This window comes from Gossypium hirsutum, chromosome D02, assembly GCF_007990345.1.
Source record: "Gossypium hirsutum isolate 1008001.06 chromosome D02, Gossypium_hirsutum_v2.1, whole genome shotgun sequence".
Classification (NCBI taxonomy): Eukaryota; Viridiplantae; Streptophyta; class Magnoliopsida; order Malvales; family Malvaceae; genus Gossypium; species Gossypium hirsutum.
In genome coordinates this window covers 62,836,927-62,851,909 of record NC_053438.1, presented here as the reverse complement: position 1 = coordinate 62,851,909, position 14,983 = coordinate 62,836,927, and the positions used below count along the sequence as shown (strand labels likewise).

At 31.1% G+C, this 14,983-nt stretch overlaps 1 protein-coding gene across 2 annotated transcripts; it reads right to left on the bottom strand.

Moving 5' to 3' along the window:
* Positions 1 to 1,057: 1,057 nt before the first annotated feature.
* LOC107909587 (pentatricopeptide repeat-containing protein At1g05670, mitochondrial) lies at positions 1,058 to 4,690 on the bottom strand. 2 transcript variants are annotated; one of them, XM_016837175.2, is made up of 3 exons: positions 4,541 to 4,690; positions 3,857 to 4,054; positions 1,058 to 3,485 (listed from the first exon to the last, which is right to left on the bottom strand). In XM_016837175.2, the coding sequence occupies exon 3, from the start codon at positions 3,340 to 3,342 to the stop codon at positions 1,090 to 1,092; it is 2,253 nt and encodes a 750-aa protein (XP_016692664.2). In that variant the 5' UTR covers positions 3,343 to 3,485; positions 3,857 to 4,054; positions 4,541 to 4,690; the 3' UTR covers positions 1,058 to 1,089. The 2 variants fall into 2 exon arrangements, with proteins under 2 accessions (XP_016692664.2, XP_016692665.2); XM_016837176.2 differs by lacking the exon at positions 4,541 to 4,690 and having other exon boundaries at positions 3,857 to 3,899; positions 3,980 to 4,025.
* Between the last annotated feature and the right edge of the window lie 10,293 nt (positions 4,691 to 14,983).

Sequence of the window (14,983 nt, the reverse complement as noted above, 5' to 3'; positions counted from 1 at the left end):
TTTAATCTCCTAAATTTTAAATTTTATTTTAAATTTTCAGATTATTCTTAAAGAAATCAACTTGAATAACTCATATTTAATAATTATTTACAAAAAACATAATCTCCAATCTTCCGTGCTAAGCTAAAAGAAAAGAAAAAACCTTGCAATCAATTAAATTAATTGTTTGTTCTCTGTTTGGTTAAAGAAGTGATGAAAAATTCTAGGTTTTGTTTGGCATGAAAAAAAAGGTTAAATAATTGCAATGAGTTTTCTTTACTTTTAGTTTAATATGGAAATTCAAGATTATATAATCAGAAGAAATTTAAGTTTTATAGACAATTATTAAATATGATTTATTTTAACTGACTTTAATTTAGTAACATAAAATAAAATTTTAAAATTTAAAAGGAAATTAAATTAAATTAATTAATTTACTTAATTTCAATATTATAGTAATAGATTAGCTAATACTATCAAGGAATAAAATAAAATTTCAATGTTAAAAAACATAAAACTTTCAGCAATGAAATAAACAAGTACAAATTTTAAAGCATTATTTTAATTTTTATTGTTTTTTTCACTTTTATTTTTAATGTTAATATTTAAAAATAAAAAGTTTTTGGATGAACAAAATGAACTGTGTCTATAATCAACCACCATAAAAAAATTAAATTGTTGGACATCATTTCATTTTCGTGACCCTAAAAGTTGAGTTGCCTACCGGTTAGTTTACCAAAATGAAATACCTTAGAAAATGCGTGCTTGCTCCACTTCCCGAGCCCGGATCTGGGTAACTGCCTGCGATTTCATTTTTACATTTATTTAAAATTGATTTGCAACATTTAGATATAATCCTCCAATGCATTGGTACAAATATTTTAATTTATGAAACTATCCATTTCATCTTCTCTCATATTGTTGTTGATTCAAAGACTTGACATTGTATATTTTAAATATATTCAAGAAATAAGAAAAACATAAGAATATCTTTTACTTCAACCTAAAATTGTTTCTGCTAATATATCAAAAAATTGTTACGTTACCCAATTTCATCCATGATCATCACCCCAGCAGATAAAGAGAGAAAATAAAATAAAAAAAATCAATCTACTTGTTTTCATTGTTGAGCTTAGTTACAAGACAGTTCTCTAACACTTCATCACAGAGTTCAAGTGTTGTTTCCATGTTCCCTTCTTCATAGTTTATATCAACAAAATAACAATATATCTCTTTATCTGCTGCCATCCCTTTTTGTCTCATCTCATCAAAAATTTCCCTTGCCTCTTTCAACTTTTTCCTCTTAATGAAACCCTTGATCAGATCATTGTATGATGTAGCTGTAAGATCATACCCCTTCTCAATCATTTCTCTTCGTAAGAACCATGCTTCCTTCATATTCCTTGCTTTACAATGCCCTTTTATCAAAATGTTATAGGAGTTGGCATCCGGCATCACTCCTTGCGCGCACATGCCTTTCCACATTGCAGCTGTGGCGCACATATCCTTCCGTATGCAGTACTGCTTCATAAGATAATTATACGTGGTTGCGTTCGGCTTTATACCCTTTTCCAACAGCCATTGTAGTAACTTCTCACCATCTTCCAGCATTCCGGACATGCAAAAACCATTCATCAGCACATTGAATGTAACAAGAGTGGGTTGTATCCTTCTATCCAACATCTTCCTCAGAAGCTCATAAGCCTTATCCATCTCCCCTGTCTTACAGTAAGCATCCATTAATGTGGTATATGTAATAACATTGGGATGAAGCCCCGCGGTCTCCATATCATCCATCAGTTTAATAGCTTGAGCAATATTTCCTGATTTACAGAGCCCATTAACAAGAGAGTTGTAAGTAAAGATATTTGGCTGAAGGCCCCTTACACACATTTCATGAAGAAGCTCATTGGCTGTATCTACCTCCCCGCATTTACAAAGGCCATCAGCAAGTGCAGTATAAGTCACGACATTTGGTATAAGCCCCATTTGCACCATCTGATTATGAAGGGAGAAGGCCTCTTTCATTTCACCTGCCTTACAATAACCATCAATAAGTGCTGTGTATGTAAATTCATCGGGTTCCAACCCTCTTCCAAGCATTTCTTGAAAGATATTACAAGCTTCTGTCATCTTTCCAATTCGACATAACCCACAGATTATAGATGTATAAGTTAATAAATCGGGGATAATTTTTCGACCCTGCATCTCATTTAACAACTTGTACGCAAAAGCAATATTCCCTAGCTTACAAAAACCATCTATGAGAGTTGTGTATACCACACTATCAGGGAGTATTCCCTGGTTCAACATCTCTCTCAAAGCTTTCTCTGCTTCAACTACCTTACCAGTCTCGCACAGTAGATTTATTATGCTGCTATAGGTATAAGGGTTGGGCCTTAGTGCTTTACTTTGCATTTCGTCAATTAGCCTTAACACCATTTGCAGCCTCCCCACATGACAATATCCATCAATTATGGTGCTGTACGTTACAACATCAGGAATACAGCCCCTCAACTCCATCTGCAAGAGTAAACGGTGGGATTCTTTTATTTTCCCTAATTGACAGAGGGAGTGAATGATAATGTTGTATGACGCTATATTCCAACAAATGCCAACATCAGGAAGTTCAAAGAAAACCTTTATAGCTCTCCAAAACCCATCAAAATGGTCTCTTAATTTACTAAGATATATGTTTAAAGAATCAACAGAGATAATCAATCCATAATTCAACATTTTGTCAAAGAGCTTCTTCCCTTCATCAAGCAACCCGACTTCAACGAGAACTCGAAAAAAAACATCAAACACTTTGGGATCTGAACCCCAGTCCTTGTAAGTGTAAATTAACCGTTCAAGGATGTAACTGAATGAGAGACCAATATCCAAATCAGGTTTTGACCAAAAGTCATGAATAAGTTGATGAGCCATTTTTAAATCTTTAGAAGCTACAGCAATTTGGATAACAATGCAACGGGCTTCGAGTGTTGGGTCTCTACGCAAGCATGCCCACTCAAAGAAATCCAAAACAAGTCTATATTCACCCTTAATGTTCATCAGAACCCAAATCAAATGATCAGATCTAAATTTTGACTCATAAGGCTTCAGAACACGACAGACGGGCTCAGAACGGCGTAATTTTATTGCATTTGAGATTTGATGCACAAGTTCCGAGTCCTTGACGGTAGGTTTCTTTGGGGAATAATTGGGAAAAGGCCTGGTATTGGCAGAGTCCGACAAGTGGAGTATTGGGCCCAAATATCTTTTGAAGAAAGGTGGACCAGATTTGGGGGCAAAACTTTGGGGATAACAATGAGATAAGAGCTGGAAACAATGGCTCAGAGAAGAGACAGCAAACTTGATCATCTTTGCAGGAAAAACCCATCACGAGAAATTTTGAAAAATCTTTGTTCAAGAAGACAACAATTCCTCTCCATGAAGAAGAAACAGAATGAAGGAACTTTCTCATCACACCATCATAAGGAGAATGCAAATTATCATGGTAAAAGCTGCATATATTAGGATAATAATAAATAGACGTTAGCATGGTAGCAAATCAGTGAAATCACATTTTCAGCAACACTCAATCATTACTAAATGCTAAGTGATATGAAATGCCCACTAATATCATCATTAAGCAACACATTAAATTGATATCCACAAATTTATCACTCTTCTCATTTGAGCTAAACTTTGTACATAAACCACATGTCATTATGGAGGTGAAGTCAATAGTTAAACAATGAAGGTAATCATTTTAACAAAAATGTTGGTTCACCTCTCTGACTTGTGCAATCAGTAAACATTTCTAATGAATTTGAAATTAAAGAAAAAAGAATATATAAATCAAATACTATTTAAACAGTGAAATTTGAAGTACCTTGTTTTCTCCTTTCAGCAAAACATATTTCTCCCAGTAAAAACTGCTATAGGGAAACGAAAGAATTATTTAGCTAATGACGCCTTTATTCCATATGGTGATAGAAGTCACAAAGATCAACACCTCAAGCAAGCCGTATGCAAAACGTAAACGCTCATACATCAAGATTTCAACAGCATCTTGTTCAGTGGCCTTTTCCTGATGATGGAGAAAACACTAATGTTAGTTAACTGCTGAAATCCAAGATTCAGTTCTACTACTGGAAACTTACAAAGAGCCTATTCAATCACCTCTAAAATGTCAAAGCTAGATAAATATATCATCAGTTCCTACTGTTTGTGAAGGAAAATAATTTCAAACCATGTACTAATGAAAGCATCTAATTTCAACAGCTTAACAACAAATGTACCCTTTTTCTATACCGATATGAATAGTTCTAGGCAATTCATCAAACATAAGGAGAGTAAACTTTAGATTCTTTACCATACGCAATCCAACACAAAAAAACAATTCCTATAATTCTATAATCTCAATTGAATCCATAGAGAAACCCAAGAAACGGCTGGAACAACACATTGCGGCAGATTTTAAAGAGCACCTCAAAGAAAGAAAGAAAAAAGTCGATGGCATAGAAAATAAAATAAAGAAAACCCATTAACAGGAAAACGTGAATGCGACTGATACCTTGAATTCGAAGAAAACCAGTAGGAAGGTGCTTCAGTTGGTCTCCTAGTTCCAAAAGAGGCACGAAGATTTTGCTTCCGCTGTTCGGCTACAGAAATAAAAGAGAGACCAAATTGCAGTTGGTGAGTTGCCAGTTGGGACAGTGCTTCATCGTAGGGGTTGGGCTTCTATATGATTTTCTCGGCTTCTATTGGGCTTTATATTTGTTACAGGCCATCAAATCAAATTCAGTTGGGAGTTGGAAACTGTATAAATATATGTAGTAATTCATATTCTCTACTAAAAAGAATGCGAGTACTAATAAAACTAATAAAATAAATAAATTTTCTAAATAATTTTATCTACTTATTCTAATATTTCATATTTGTTAAGTTATTCTCTCTTTAACATTAAACATAAACTCATTATTATTAATAATTGATCCTCAATCTAAGTATAAAGATAGATTTTGTGACTTTTGCAGCCTCAGCTTTGGAAAGTTGGCTTCAGACCTAACTTCCAAACCTTCCAAGTATATATGCCCTTTTTGTCAATCAAGTTCACCCTAACCGATGAGTTTTGTCGAATATGATTCTAGGATGCAAGAGGAAGAGGAGAAAGAGCTATCATTTCTTTTCTAAGCCTCAGGAAAATGATATGGCTCAGGCCTTTCGCTAGTCACATTTCAAGTACCCTTCCCTTGAGGGTTTTGGGAATTTTACCATCATATAGAAAATGGTCACAACCATCTTGGCCATTCACATTATTGGCCTATCGAAGATTGTATTATATGCAGTCAGATGGTCTACCACTAAAAAGTCAATCATCTTTGTGACTGTATGTTCATTGCCCAATACCATTGGGAGGGTGATAGATTCCTTAACCATGATTGGCTGATTGGCGAAACCATATACTGGACTAGCTTTCATTAATGTTGTGTCCTTAAGACCCATCTTGTGAAAGGCCTTGGCTGTTAAAATGTCCACCAAACTCTCAATGTCTACTAGGATTCTATTAACCTAAAAGGTTGAAATGGTGGCTGAGACAATAAGAGGTCATCTCCAATAGTTTTATTTCATATTAGTAATTTCATCCTGAATTTCAAGATTTTAATTTAGATTTGATTTTTTTTCAGGATGAAAATACTAAAATTTAGGATGAAAATGCTGATGTGGGATAAAACTATTGGAAAAGTGATACAGATGACGTAGCATCATTGTTTCATACAATCTTTCCCTAGTAACATAGTATTAGTTTTGTCAAAAGAAGAAGACACTTCCTCTAAAGAATCATATTCTAAAAATAAAAAGCATAAAAAATCTGAAAAACAAAAAAGAACTTATACTTATCAACAAAAATATGATTTCCAATCCTATAAACAACTTATAGAACATTGGAAGAATAAATTTACTAAGACACCTGATAAAAATGAAAGAATAGAATATCTAAAACTAATAGAACAACTTTATAAAAAACATAAAGACCTATTTGTATTATTCAATTATCAATATATGTTAAACTATGATACAATAGATATTAGTAGTAGTTCTAATAATTCTGATTATTCTATAGACTTAGAAGACATAAATGTTACAAGTTATAAATCTGATGAAGAAAATACTTCAACAGATGAAAAAGAAAATATAGAAATACCAGAACCAATGGATACTAATCAAACAAATCAAGATCCTAATAGAAAAAGAAAATTAGATTTAGATCTTCTAAAAGATGATTATTTAAGATCCTTTAATAAAAAATATGAACAAGTTGAAAATATAACAAGAATTTTTGGCAATCAAATCGAAAATATTGCTACTAACGAAATAAAATCTGAAAATTTAGGAGAATCATCTACCCAACCTACCCCACATAGGATAGATGATCTAAATAAAAGAAATGTTACTCAAGGAGGAATATATTTAGATCTAACTAATATTCCTATAACAGACTATGAAAAAACCATAGATGAATGGGCACAGTCTATGACTATAGTTGTTAACAACAACACGTGGTCAAAAGAACAATTTTAAACTATTTTGTTGGAACACTTCAAGGAGATCATCTACAAGTCCTAAGAAGATGGGAAGAATCAGAAAAAGGAAAAACAAAACAAAACAAAAAGAGTAGTTAACCAACAAAATTCAAACTCCCAAAGATGTATTAAAAGGGTTAACTTATATTCTAAAAACAGAATTTTGTAGCTATACTGATAAAAAAGATCAAGATAGTATGTCTAGTTATGTATTGCCAAAAATTAAATTGTGTGATATTAGATATCTAGAAGATTTTTCTAAAAAAATTCCTTCATTAGGATGAGATTTGTATAAAAAATACGATTCTTATTTAGAAAAACATAGTCAAATATCTGGTTTGGATTCAGAAACTATAGGTTCTATAGGAAATAGAATTAATTTTTCAAAAGAAAAAATAACTAGTTATTGTTTACAAAGTAAAGCTTCTAAACAAGTTAATCATAAATTAAGTAATAAACATTGTACAAAAATTCTAGAAAATGAATGGAAATTTGGATGTAAATCAGTATGTCCAAATACTTATAGAAAATATAAAAAGAAAAATAGAAGATATAAACTAGTTAGATGGAACAAGGAAATAAGAAAAATTCTGGTTATGATACAAAGAAAGATTCATTAGAAGAAAAACTTCAAAAAAATCCTAAAAAAACAAATATGCAAATGTTTCATATGAGATGAAGGTCATATAGCACCAAATTGTCCTAATAAGGGAAAATGTGCAAGAAAAATGATTAAAACACTTGAAGAACAAGATTTAGAAATATGTTCAGAAGAGAAAATAAATCCTGAGGAAATATTATATGAATTAATATCATAAACAGATTCTGATACAGATGATGAAGGATATATATTTATGTTTAATATAGGAAGTAGTTCTAATAATCAGTTAGAAGAAATACCTAAGAATGAACAATAAAATATAAAATTAGGAAATATAATTGGAGAAAAAAAAGGCTTTTCTGATCAAATGATAGAAAAGATTAATAAAAATCATATTTTTAAAAAAGAAATTTATAAAATATCTAAATATAAAATCTGGTGTCAAAGACATATAGAAAAAATAATTGGTAATACAGTTACCAAAGATTCTAGAGGCGGATTAACAGAAATCCCACTATTTACTAAAGACAAAATTAAAAGGACTAAAAAGAAATATCCCCAAGTCATATATATACATTTAGGAATTATAATCATAACTATAAGAACATTATTTAGAAAAACACCAATAATAGTGGTATTATTAGATAAAATATTTGAAAATCCAATAAAAGCACTCTATTATAGATCTTTTGATAGAAGAATATTTATATCTTAAAATTCAGACAAAAAATTTTGAAATTAATGATTAGTTGAAGATCTAGTAATTAATTAGACTTCTATTAATGAATATACTAATGCAACAGAAGTAGAAATTAAAAAATAATAATAAAATTATTAAACTCTTTGAACCTAATAAAATCACTGGAGCAAAAATAACTTTCTTTAAGATTTTCTATGATGTTGTAGTCACCAATAAGCAACCAAGGCTTATCACATATAACAACTGCAAATCAACAAAATAATTCCATAATATTCTTCTAGTAATGCCCTCATTCCTTCTATATATAGCAGTACAAAACCCATGCTTTGCTTGAACACGAAATTCACAAGTATTACTTTGATCTAGTAGCAAGGCTCAACAACATGCTACATTGCCAAAAAAAAATAAGATTCTAACATTATCAGCTTCATTATGATTATGCAAAAAATACCAACCTCGAAATCATTTATCAACAATCTGCTGCAAATTGCTCTTTATTCTAGTTTTTATCAAACATATAACATCTATTTTAAGTTTGCTGACCTTATCCACAGTACTTCTTTGCTTGAGAAGATCGTTCATCCTCATCACATTCCAAACAATCTATTTTATTGCAAAGAAGAGGATGGTTTCATACCTGAGGTAGATAGAACTACCTTAGTAGGTTTCTTCCCTTTATCAATTTGGCCTCTTTTTTCCCTATTTTTATGTCCCTTCATTAGCTTAGCTGTAATACCCCTATCCCGTAACCATCGCCGGAATAGGTAAGGGGCATTACAGGACCTTTATTTCAATTCGAAACAGTAAAACATTAAATATTTACTAAATATCATCTCAAACATACCAAACTCAATGCCAATTTCATATCCAAGCATATGTTCATATCTCATTTCAATACATTATAAAACATACCAAAAACCTTATTAAACCATATCAAAATCTTACCAAATTCACAAGTAACACATACCAAACCAAACATTTCCAACTCAAGCCATATCATATAACTAGATCAAACCCCAAAATTTATACCAACATAAGTGACCATATAATTCAATCCATAAACGAGCTTATACATGCCATATTTACATTATTTACATAAGATCCAAAAGTATCGAATATCATCTGGATAGTGTGATAGCAAATCTCCGACCTCGTCTAAAATCGAGCTAACTTTTGAAATCTATAGAACATAAGAAAAGAATGAAGTAAGCATTAATCTTAAAGCCCATATAATGTAAAGTTAAACTTATCAATTTAACATAAAGCATTAAAGCAATTAAAACCAACTCATTTGTCCACAAAGCCTGTTCACATATATGACCTTCGTTCGTACGTCATTATAACCTATATTACCATTTCAGAATAATCCAACCAAATTTTCTTTCTTGCCAAATGCATAAGCATATAAAATCATCCATACCATGTAATTCACATAACATTATAGCAATTCATTTCTATTCGTATAAACTGTAATTCATTCATATAACCAGTAGTTCATCCATATAAATAATAATTCATCCATATAAACACATATCTTATTCATATGATCATTAACAGTAATTATGCCCGTTGAACTTCGTAGAATATTGATAGATACTCGGGTGATACACACTAAGTGTATTTATCGGTAATCCGTCAATCCATTATCCTTTTCGCTCTTTCGAGCCATGAACGATAAACTCCTCCTGAGCTGATAAATAGTAGGCTCTATTGAGCTGAAACGGTAAGCTTTGATGAGCTGAATAGTAAGCACATACGAGCTAAAATGGTAAGCTCTAATGAGCTGAAAACGATAGGCTCTTACGAGCTAAAATATCGGTAAGCTCATATGAGCTGTGGTGAGTCCTCAACAAATGTAGGAGCTCGACCAAATTGGTAACCTAGTGACATGTCACTCGTATCTAACAACTTCCTACAGTCCAAACGGGACTCGGTAACTATTCAAATTCATCATTTAAGCATTCAATGATCAATAATTCAATTTCTCAAATCACATATATATAATCTATTCAATTAAGTACATACATTTAAATACTCAATTCGCATACATTCTCAAATCACATATATATAATCGATTTAAACATTTAAATACTCAATTCGCATACTTTCTCAAATCATATACATATAATCAATTCAATTAAATACATACATTTAATTATTCAATTCACATACTTTCTCAAATCACATACATATAATCGATTTAATTAAATACATACATTTAATTACTCAATTCGCATACTTTCTCAAATCACATACATATAATCAATTCAATTAAATACATACATTTAAATACTATTGCAATTTTTTAATAGTTCGATTCTAGCTATACGGACTTACCTCGTATTTGCTTAGATACTTTCGTCTACCTGTCTAACTTTTGTTTCCCCTGATCAAGTTCCGATATTTGCTTATCCTGATCTATATAATATCAATTCAATATTGTCAGTAATTATTCAATTCAATTTAGCCCAATTCACAAATATTTGGCAAATTACACATTTGTCCCTATACTTTTAACTACTATGCAATTTAGTCCTTTTCACATAAAATGGTACTTTTACACAATTAAACCAAAACCCGTTATAGCAGAATTTCACTTAACCTCATAGCAGCCCATATTTTCATTTTATTCACATTTCAAACCACCATTTTTCTATCTTTTACAAATTAATCCTTTTTTTACATTTTTGTCAAAAATCACTTTATAAAACTTGTATATCTATTAACAACCATCAATATTTTACCATTAAACATCTAAACAACCAAATATTCAACAATGGCTTAACTCAAAATCATCAATAATTTCAGAAATTAAAGCATGGGCTAGCTAGATTGAGCTGCAACGAGCTCAAAAACGTAAAAATCATTAAAAACGGAATAAAAATTGTACCTTAATTGAGGATCTAAGCTTGGTTGAATGTAAAAGCCCTAACTTTGGCTTTCTAAGCTTCAAAATATCGATGGAGTAAAAGATGAACACTCCAAATTTTGTTTTGTTTTTTCTTTAATTCTAATATTAATAACCATTTTACCAAATTAACCTTTATTATAAACCATAAAAATAATTTCCACTAAGCCCATATGTAACACCCCTTATCCGGGACCATCACCGGAATCGAGTACGAGATGTTATCCAACTTAACTTACCAATTCAGAGCATAAAAATTTGCCTTTAAAATTAAATTCATTGTTCACAACAAAACTTCCACCTGCGCGACTGTTACTAATTTAATTATATCTTGAGTTACGAAACTCAAAATTTAAATACGTAAATTTCCCCTGAAACTAGACACATATACCTTCTTATCATAAAATTTTTATAATTTTTGGTTTATCCAATTAGTACAGTTTATTCATTAAAGTATCCCATGTTTCACTACTTGACAGTTCTAACCTCTTGGCACTAAAAATCAATTATCTCATTGTACAGAATTCATATAAGGTTATCATTTATTTCTTTTGAAAATAGACTCACTAAGGAATCTATACATATAAATTATGACCTATAATTCTTTTTGTGAAATTTATAATGATTTTCTAAAGTCAGAACAGGGGACTTCAAAAACCATTCTGACCCTGTCACACTAAAGTTCAAATATCTCAGAATATAAAATTCCTTTGCCTATAACGTTTCTTTCATGTAAAAATAGACTTGATAAGATTTAATTCTATATATCATTCACTCTCTAATTCCATTTCTATTATTTATGGTGATTTTTCACATTCACGTCACTGCTGCTGTCAAAGAAACTGCTTCTTTGTATTAACTACCATTTACTCATATATAACACCAAAACATAATCTTTACTAACCATTTCAATAGCTAATCTTAGCCATATCATATGAACATACTCAAAATGATTAAGACTCTATACATGCCATAGTTTTAAACATTCTGAAAAACACATAATACCGAGATGGTTATGATAGTGTGATACGAGCTCCGACGATCCCAAATTCGAGCAAGCTTAAATCACTATAAAACAAAGGAAAGGAGAAAATGTGTAAGCTACAAATAGCTTTGTAAGTTACATGTAAACAATAATTACTCATTTAATAATTAACACTTTTAACATATAACTAATCAAAACATTTCTTAGCAATTTCAATCACTTACACATGCACAATCTTACCAATTCACTTGCATATACATTTTCACACTTAACATTTATCATATATGCTCAATTCTTTCAATTGTACCTGCATGCACACTTCATTTCATATTCACTTTAACTTATTATTAATCCCGTTGAACACTCGGAATATACACAGATACGTAGAGATTTAGCACATAAGTGCCACACTGATATGTAGCCGAAGCTACCACTGAAATGTAGCTGAAGCTACCACTAATCAATAACACTGGAAATGTCCACGGGCCTGCTCACACAAGCTGTCAGGTGTCTGCAACACATGCTAGATCACCCAGCACCCGGGACTCATTGTAACACTGTAACACTGATCTCTAGTGACATGTCACTTGTATCCACTTCTATTCCTAAGTTCAACCGGGGATTTACACTTAACACTTTATTTCAACACTTTATCACTTGAATAATTCATGAACAATTTTCCTTCCACATTCAATATTAATTCACATATCAAATATAATTCACAATTTATAAAAATATAACTATTATTTACACATAACTTACCTCGGATGCAAAACGACTATTTTTGTAAATTAGTCGATAACCTTCTCTTTTCCTCGATCACTTCCACTATTTCTTCTTTCTTGATAATTGAGCTTAGAAAAATCAAGAACCCTAGCTATGGTGACATGAATTTTTTTGGCAGTAACCGTCTGATTTTGAAGAAGATGGACACTTATTTTCACTTTATTTTGTCTTTTTCTCAATTTGGACAAAAATGCCCTTGGCCCATTACTTAGATATTTTTTCTAGAATTACCCTTTTGTGTCCATATCACTAATTTATGGTCTAATTTCCACATAAACACTTCCAATTTCATGCAATAATTCAATTAAGTCATTTAATCACTAATTAGACACACTTTGTATTTTTCTCAATTTAGTCCTAAAAATTCAATTAGGCACTAAATCATTAAATTTTCCTATCCATATTTTCACACAATATTTCAATCAATCAGAAATTAATAAAACTTTATAAAATTAAACTATTTCACTTCGGATTTGTGGTTACGAAACCACTATTTCGATTAGGCCCTATTTCGGGCTATCACACCATATTTGTCCACCCATGCAACTAATGGTATATTTACCATGCAAGGACTTATATAATTAATTCCATAATCATTTAAACCATTTTACTACTAATAGAACTCATATTTTATGTGTTATACGATTTAGTCCTTTTTACCAAATTAACCATTTAATCGGTAAAATTTCTTTACGAAATTTTTACACGATATTGCTTTCATACTGTAAAACTTATTAAAATAATAAAATAAATATTTTGACTCAATTAAGTGGTCCCGAAACCACTGTTCTGATCAGACTCAGAAACGGGTTGTTACATTAGCAACCTTTACAGCAACAGCCCTAGGATTCTTGAGAGATTCAGATTCATTAAAACCTATTTGACCCATTGAGTTTTCTTCCATCTCAGATACTGTGTGAGTAATTTCCACTTATTCTAATAAAGAAAACTTGTTTGATGAACCCACCAATAAACCTTTCTTTTTCCTATTTCTTGTTGAATCATTTGATTTCTAAGGGGAACAAGCCTTACCTCTCACACTACTAGGCTCAATAACTATAGCATCATTATGCTCCCCATTAGAAGTTAACACATTTACTTCTTTTCCATTCTTAGAAACCCATTTCTTTACAAATAAGATTTATCCTCATGTCCAAAAGTTGAGAATCTAAACCATCTTTGGGGCATCTAAGATACATCATCTAGAATATCACAAGTAGAACCATCCTTTAATTTGGCATCAATAGAAGTAGGAATAAGTCATGATACTATCCATATAAAGAAGCAAACCAAGAGCACTTGCAATATAACTCAGTCCTAGTTTCATATAAAGCTCTAATGGAACATAACAGAGATAAACCCAAATATGTAAACTACACATATCAAAATCAAATCTCTTCATGCTTGGTTCTTTCTTTTTTACAATAAAAAGGTTTATTATAGATGTACCAAGGTCTTTGGTTTAAAACCCAATACCTAGTTGCATCACTAGTAAATTGCACCACATAAAGATTAGGGTCTACAAGCTTGATATCAACTTCACCAGATGATGGTCACTAAACTAACTATAAATACGACTAAGGCAAGTGCACCTATTGAACAATAGTATAGTTATGGTGAGTAGGGAATATCGTATCCACGAGGACTAAAAGTACTAGTAATTACCGTTTTTCTATTATTTAGTCGACAAATTGGAGTGATTGTTTTTAATCTAAAATTACTAAACTAATCTAACTAAGAATGCAACAGAGAATGAAATAGGAAAATAATCGAAGATAACCAATGAGATAGACAATACTCAGGAAAGAATCCACCTAGATTTCACCTATTATTATGAATCTAAATTAAACGATTTATTCACTTGTGTCTTGATCCGTAGAAATCCCTAAATTATGTTAATATCTCTTTTGAGAATAAGAGCAACTGACTCTAGGTTGATTAATTGAAACCTTTTTCTAATTAAAACACATATTGTCGCATTAACTAAATCTATAGATTCCCCTATTAGATTTGACTCTAATTCGGTAGATTTATGTCGTCCTATTTCTAGGATTGCATGCAACTCTATTCAATAATGCTAAATCTACTCTTAAACATGGACTTTTGCTCCACTGAAATAAGCACATTAAACTTGAATTAATATCTTAGAAATATTAAAACAAGAAATAAGCATACATAATTGAGAACAAGAATCAAGTATTTATTGCATAAATCAGAAATCAAATAATAGGATTCATCATAGGTTTCATCTTGTAATGACCCAAAATTCGCGGGCATCGAAAAAGTATAATATCGGGCCTCCGTCTTAGTAATTTGAGTTCAGAAATAATTATTAGAAATATTTACGAGGCTAGTTGTGTGTTTAAGTAGGTTTTGGATAGGTGAATTTAGTTTAATTATGAGTAATTAGTAAAAAGGATTAAATTGAATAAAGAGTGAAAGTCTAATTATA

Coding starts and splice junctions, on each gene's coding strand:
- LOC107909587 (XM_016837175.2), bottom strand. CDS start 3,342: ATGATCAAGTTTGCTGTCTCTTCTCTGAGCCATTGTTTCCAGCTCTTA.